The sequence below is a fragment of the Mya arenaria genome, chromosome 1 (genome assembly GCF_026914265.1).
Source record: "Mya arenaria isolate MELC-2E11 chromosome 1, ASM2691426v1".
NCBI classification, from domain to species: domain Eukaryota; kingdom Metazoa; phylum Mollusca; class Bivalvia; order Myida; family Myidae; genus Mya; species Mya arenaria.
This window is the reverse complement of record NC_069122.1, coordinates 36612404-36620183: the sequence shown is the minus strand read 5'-3', so window position 1 is coordinate 36620183 and position 7780 is coordinate 36612404. Positions and strand designations below refer to the sequence as shown.

At 34.1% G+C, this 7780-nt stretch overlaps 1 protein-coding gene across 13 annotated transcripts in view; it reads right to left on the bottom strand.

The window, feature by feature from the left end:
• Nucleotides 1-616: 616 nt before the first annotated feature.
• The window catches only part of LOC128234225 (5'-AMP-activated protein kinase subunit gamma-1-like), a 221045-nt gene continuing 213881 nt past the window's right edge, over nt 617-7780 (bottom strand). For all 13 annotated transcript variants that reach the window (XM_052948381.1, XM_052948351.1, XM_052948325.1 and 10 more), the window contains 5 exons: nt 6965-7045; nt 6261-6383; nt 5640-5711; nt 4803-4983; nt 617-4309 (listed from right to left, as the gene is read on the bottom strand). In XM_052948381.1, the coding sequence (XP_052804341.1) occupies nt 4275-4309; nt 4803-4983; nt 5640-5711; nt 6261-6383; nt 6965-7045 (492 nt within the window). In that variant the 3' untranslated portion in view covers nt 617-4274. The remainder of the gene's footprint in view (nt 4310-4802; nt 4984-5639; nt 5712-6260; nt 6384-6964; nt 7046-7780) is intronic.

The following is a 7780-nucleotide window of genomic DNA, read 5'->3' as shown; positions in this document are numbered from 1 at the left end:
TGAAAAATTTAAGATACTTGTGTAAGTGTATGTATGATGTAAGACATTTATGGCCTGATTTCTGGCCAATATTGAAATTATCTTACTTTAGATATTCAAAAAGCAGCACTGGTCAATCAGAATTAACTATGTCAGTAGGTCAAAGTTTTCAATGTAACAATGTCAGCAACTGTGACCCATATTGCAATTTATAGGATGGTCTTCACAAAGCTTCTTCACTATTCATTTTTACTAACTATAGTTATTTAGGGTTTTCTACTTTGGTAACAACAGCCTTGACCTGGTTTTCGACTTCCGTAGCAACAGCATTGACCTGGTTTTCGACTTCCGTAACAACAGCCTTGACCTGGTTTTCGACTTTGGTAACAACAGCCTTGACCTGGTTTTCGACTTTGGTAACAACAGCCTTGACCTATTTTCTACTTAGGTAACAACAGCTTTGACAACCTTAAACACAAAAATTCTGAGATATTCCACCAATACCGAGGTGTTTCTCCATATGAGCTGGTTTAACCCACCATTCCCCCATGGCATTTCTCCATATGAGCTTGCTACTTGACCGTTAGATGCCTCACAGGCATAGACTCGGAATTATTTACAATAAAAGAGGCAAGAATGTAAGTATTTTGATTTATTGTAACTTCTTATTAACAAAAATGACAACCAATCATTCACAATCATACATTTAAACTGCATACAGTATGTTAATAATATACAAAAAAGTACTGGTTTAGTGTTCAACTTAGACAAGTTGTAAACATCAACGTCATGTGATAGGCGAGCTAAGATGTGACGTGTGGCATATTTAATTGATACATCCATATCGGGTGTTATTCAAGAACGCTTTTAAATTGGATCCCAGAACACAATCAGTTTGCATGATAAAAAATAACTGACCCTACAGTCAATAATGTCAGGGGCGTACTTGGACGTACTCCCGTATGCCTGGGCATACAAATCAATTTCAGTAACCCCAATATGGCAAGTGCCATCAGGAATGAAAATATGGATGTCAATTAAGGGGGATGAGGGGTGAACAAGTAATCTTGTTAAAAACCTCAAAACTTGTCCAAAAACTTAGCATCTACTGGTATATGCAGCATTGAACTGGTTGATGTTAATTAAAATTTCACTGGAAGTTTCAAGTAATTATTTCATTACTGTATTCTCAAAATATTTCCTATGATAGGGGAAACACGTCCCGCTCTCAACCCATAAAACAATTTAGGACAAAACTCATGAAGGAGTTCCAAGTGAAGATTGCTCACTTGAGAAATATGGGCACTCAATTCAAAGGCCTTCAGTAACTCCCGCTGGATGTATGACCATATTGATAAGCTCCCTGATCCCACAATATAACGGTTATCAATTGATAATGCTCAAATTTAACAATCACATGAATATACACAATGAACACTTTTTTTGTCACTTCAGAATTCCGAAGCAATATTTATTATTACTACACTATTAATCTAAATTATGTCTAAATAATCTTCGTTACTAAAATTTGTATCATCTAATTACTGGTACAGAAAGTGCATTTACAAGTTTGCTGACATGATAATAGTAATTCAGTAACGGAAACTAAATATTAACACAACTGATGAGATTATACTTTGCACAAAAATGAAAATTAAGTGGAAAAACACTTCAGCGAATTAAGTCTTCTGGAAACTGCTGTAACAAAACAAAAGGTACTGTCAGTGCATCAAGCAGTCCTTTTTTATCACAGAAATATACTGTGTGTCCATTTAAATCATGGAAATTTTACTAATGTGGTAGAAACAGAATACTGGAACTGCTTTAAATTAGGCTAAAAATTTAAGTAGATTGTTATAATTTTGCATCCAGATTGATTTGCTTTTCTCAATGATGAAACATTCGCAACACCATAATCACTGACAAACAGGCTAATATCAATCTTAAATTCCCTTTAACCTGATCAGTTTGTGAAAAACCAATAAGAATATGTTTCGTTCATAGTTTATAGGGTCAGACTTACACTTCTTTTCATTTATGTGAAATATGAACAAAATGCCAATTTTTATCACTAAATATGATGGAAAAAACAAAAAATGAAATAAAAGCTCTATTGTTCATAAATAATTTGAAATGTGGCATAATTGCTCTATTGTGCCCAAAAAAAACCGAGTAACCGTTGAAAATTGATAAGTCAGGCTTGTATTTACAAAATTTCTGTTAAAATGAGCATCTGCCAGTGTGTGTTTTATCATTACTTGAAATAACTACATTTTAAGTTGAAAAAGGTTGTTGCCAAAAAAAAAAATCTGTGATCCTTTAGCCTAATTATCAGTTCAAGTGGTTTTTCAATGCAGAAAAATATCAAATGTTAACACCAATGGAATGCTAATGAAAATAACAACAAGGGCTTAATGCATGACAGTTGTTACCTCTTCAAAAAAAAGGAGGAAATACGCCAGCATTGTGCTAAGCCGTCAAATTATGGTGTTGAGGCATGTTATCATAACCATGTATACATAACTGCAAACAATAACAAACCCAGCTGTACTCATCTTATGAAATAGAAGATGCCTTCCTGTATCATTACCGTATCTTGTTGCCACACAAATAACCCAAATGGGAGCTCTGACATGCAAGATCCATCTTAACCCTAAGTTGTTGTATTTCATGAATATAAATGACGAACCGTTACTGATGAGACAATAAAACGATTATGCAAAATTTATTTCCATTCTTGGATGCAATAATTGTAGACTGCACTACCAAAAAACAATTCTGCGCAGGTATTCCTGTGACAGTAACATAAAGGGTAAATAAAGCGTAGATATCGGGGACATCTTACGATTGAGTGCATCCAACAAACATTTTCTTCTTGGTTGTTTTCATGGAAACAAATACTTATGCTGAAAATATTACTCTACCCTTATTTTTACATTTACAAATCTAAATTTTAAATTTATTTCTGAGACTGACAATGCAAATTCATGCTCAAATGAAATTTTGTTATTAAAAATCTATAAAAAAAAAATAGATTCATTCTTCATTGCATCATCTTACAATTGGAATTACACAAGGAATCATTGAGATTATTTTTCTGTTTAGTTTCTTAAAATGGGATCATTTAAATATGAAAAAAATCATCGCTTTTCCAAGCTGGCATTATGGTTTTTACATCACACTAAAACTGCTTGAATATAAATATGATAAAAAATATAACATAACAAAATGATAGTTCATGTTTAAAAGCCTAAACCAAACAGTTCAATTGGTTAACATTCATTTCAATAAGTAGGTATGTTTATGATCGTAATATTTTACCAAAACCGTAATATTTTACCAAAACCGCCGAAATTACCAAAAGGTACATAAAATTAAGGAAACATGTACGGTTTCCAGAGGCGTAGGTTCTAATAGAACATGAAGTCCGCAAGCATCCTATAGGCTGCGTAGGCCACAGTTTACACTTTTTGCTAAAGTACGAAAAATAAAAAATGCCAAACATAAATTTAAGGTTTGATAGTACCAGTATTTTAGGTGTACATGAACTATATTTTACCGTTGGAATTATAATACGCCAACACGCACATCCAACAATCGAGCTAAAGAATAATCCACATAGAAATCAGACTACACATAATTTTTCAGCCAAACTACGCCGCTGTTTCCTGAATTTTTTCAATAGTCGATGACATTAATCTTCACAATTACAAATATATGCTTGCACAGTTTTTCCACATGATAAATGAAAAGTGGTTACATTTCATAAATAGCATTTTATCATAAATATCAGCTCAAATCAGGTACATCTTTAAATCAGTAAAAAAATGCATAAACCTTTTATATCCAGCAACATAAACCACAGCTACAAACATCTGTTTAGGATCTAAACACAGCTAAAAAAATACTGCTTTGCAAAAGTATTTCTTTTCTTTAAAAGAACATTTATATTTATTACTAATGGCCATTGAATTTAATGTAATATTTACAATGTAAAGTACTGTATTGGTGATTGGTTACTTTTTTTTCCTTTTATATTGCTAAACACTGATATTTAAGCCATTTTACTACACAACCAGTCTATGTCTTGTCCAATCAAGTGGATCCTTACATAAAACATTTTTCTTCAGCCAATCACAAAAGGCCATTTATGCATTGATGATTATCTAAATGTGCACAAATTTCGGCCAATTGGAATCTGTTTCACAGTTTCACATGCATGGCTCTTCCAACAGCAGATGTTTCGAGTGTCAAGATTGGCTAACATTTTATCTGGATGTCTTTCCATTGGGTACTCAGGTAGAAAAGAAATTCTTTTTCTCAGTCACCTCTGAAATGAATGAAATAAGATTTACAACTAAGAACAAACTTCTTCATTACAGTGAATTCCAGCGTAATTCAACAATTTTTCACAAATCACACGCATTTTGTGAAATTAATCAGAATGATTTTCATAGGCTTTATTAAAATGTTTCATTTCTATATTCAATTATGTTAATAATGAACATGAATATACTTAAATGTTTCAGTATGTCTTGCTATAAGATAATGTATTCTTATGCATTCTAGTTCAATAATTGTTAATGAAATAGAATTGTTCTCGTTATCTTCATGCATTTAAGTCATGCTCCACCTGCGTATGTGTCCATCTCCTCCCAACTCTAACATCATAGATCAGACATGGAAACATGGAAAAGACCAAACAGTATCTGACTGGTTTCAGTTTTGACCTATGCAGAAAGCGTGTATATCGAATACCAGTGAAATAAATATCCCTGACAAACAATAACCCTAAGATTGTACAAGAAACACATCCGACTAACCATTGCCCATTGGTTTAAGGATGAGGTGGTTGAGGAGGTCAGAAAGGGAGATAATTCCTGACACATGTCCCTCCTCATCAACGATCACCAGCCGATGGACCTCCGCTTTTACAATCTTGTCCACAACGGTCTTCAGGCTGTCTGTTTCCTTGCACTTGACTACACCCTCGAACCATTTTGCCTAGAAAAACGTTCATAAATGTTCATAAACTTTTTTCTAAAATATTTTATTTCCCCTACCTTCCAAACAATATGTCGGGTAAGATAGTTTTGTTATAATAATGTATCAAACATATTAACTAGCCCAAACCTTAGAATTAATTCTTAGAGAAATATAGTTAAATTGACTGTAATAAGTGAATATAGAGTTAACACACGCCTTTGTCATGCTGAAGTGCCCTTTCTATGGCCACTTTAAGGGGTAACTCATGCGCTTGAAATGCTTAAGTCCTTGGTTACATTAAGTGTAAATAACCCCTTTCAGTGCCTGTTCTATGATAACATTTAGGGGCTACTTACACCCTTGCGGTGCTGAAGTGCCTGTTCTATGATATCATTTAGGGGCTACTTACACCCTTGCGATGCTGAAGTGCCTGTTCTATGTTATCATTTAGGGGCTACTTACACCCTTGCGATGCTGAAGTGCCTGTTCTATGTTATCATTTAGGGGCTACTTACACCCTTGCGATGCTGAAGTGCCTGTTCTATGTTATCATTTAGGGGCTACTTACACCCTTGCGATGCTGAAGTGCCTGTTCTATGTTATCATTTAGGGGCTACTTACACCCTTGCGATGCTGAAGTGCCTGTTCTATGTTATCATTTAGGGGCTACTTACACCCTTGCGATGCTGAAGTGCCTGTTCTATCGTTATGTCCAGGTTGTTGTAGGTCTTCTCAGCAGCTAGGTTCTGTAACAAAACAACATAAACAATGAGATGGTTTTGTTCAAGAGTAAGCTCTTACAGAAAAAATAAAGAACACTGCCAACTGACCACCGTGGATCGACTTTTAGTTCAACAAGGGGGATAGGTCAAACTTAATTGTTGCCTGAGTTGCCTTGCAACACATGCTAGCATCTACTGGTAACTTGTGTACAATTTTTTTATGTAAATAATGGAATGTTTTTCAAGCTTTAGATAAGTTTAAGATTTTGCAAGCTGATGAGAGTTTAATGCAATTTGTTCCAGTAAATTAAAATTAAGTACCGGTAGGTATTATTACTGTAAATTAAAATTCTCTGCATGGATAAAACTAGTTCTTCTGTAGCGTGCAGTGTTTTAAAAAAGATGTGCGTTACTTGGCACCTAATAGGACACGTATGGTAAGTAAATGGCTGATAAAAAACAACAGAGTCAAAGATCACCATCACTCGTGTTTTTTATGTTAAAACAGTTGCCTGATGACATCAAATGTGAAGAGATTAAATTTATTGACGTCAAATGTGAAAGCAAACTTACGATGACATCAAACTTGGCATAAATGTCCACAACTTTTTGATCGTCATCCAAGACAGGAAGGGCTGATATCCGGTTCATGACAAACAGGTTTAGCGCTTCGTAGACAGTGGTATCCCTCCTTGCCTAGAACAATTATATACAGCATGGGTTGGGGTATCTTCACTGGCTGGCAACAAATTGTTAATAAAATCTTGAAATTATACATGAACAACAAATGCAGAATTAAGATGAACTTATTTATATAGATTTTATAAGTGATGTAAACAACAAAATTCTGCAAAAACTTTTTAAAAATCTTTACCCATACAAATGGAGTAGACTATGTGATCTAAACTCTGAACTTCACATTCAAAACATCATCTTCTGTGAATTTCCTCCAATTCTTTCAGTAAATTACAAAAGCTATACGCTTAACTTGAATTAAACAATAAATTAGTGCTGTATGCCTAGCTATCTAAACCTGAAATTTCATGTTACGACAGTTGTTTTGAACTTAAAATCTCACATAAATATAATCTGTCACCCGAAAGGTCATGGGTTCAACCCCCAACAGGCCGTATTCTCTCTACCTTTTAAAAAAAGGACACAAGTCCTGTTTTTTTCTACCAAGGAAAGAAACGGTTTTTTTAATTAGCTGTAGCTATTTTTACAAGCTAGCTGAAATAAATGTGTATGAATTTTTACAATTCTTAGTATATACATACCGTAATAACTTTATCGTAAGTGCCAATTTCTAGTTCTTTGATTGTCTGGTTCCAAAATGACGGAGTTGGTAGGTCATTGATCTGGAAACACAACACAGACATATTAGAATTTTCTCACTGGTAGACTTACCTAGACATTTGGCTGATTGTTAAAAACTTTATTTAAGTTAACAACACGATTAAAGAGATCAATGTAAAATTTTCATCGTGGAATATTTGATGATGTGCTAGCTAATATATTTAAACTAGAAATGTGTTCATAGGACACGGATGCCCCCACTTCGATTTTTTGTCACAGAAAATAAGCCATAATGATTATTCAGGATAATCTGAGGGCCCTAACTCCTAAATGATTAAAGCGATTTCCATGGCTATCGAACTTGATCAAGATATTATGGTCACAAACATGTGTTAAAAGTTTGGTGAGGATTGGACAAACAGTTTTCAAGAATTAGATCGGAAACAATCTTCGGGACGTATTTTTCAAGTCTTTTTTTGCAAATAAAGGGCCGTAACTCCTAAATGACAAAAGCGATTTCCATGGCTATCGAACTTGATCAAGATATTATGGTCACAATCATGTATGTAAAGTTTGGTGAGGATTGGACACATACTTTTCAAGAATTAGATTGGAAACATATATTTTTGAAGTATTTTTGGCAAAAAAGGGCCGTAACTCCTAAATGACTAAAGCGATTTCCATGACTATCGAACTTGATCAAGATATTATGGTCACAAACATGTGTTTAAAGTTTGGTGAGGATTGGACAAACGGTTTTCAAGAATTAGATCGGAAACAATCTTCGGTACATACGT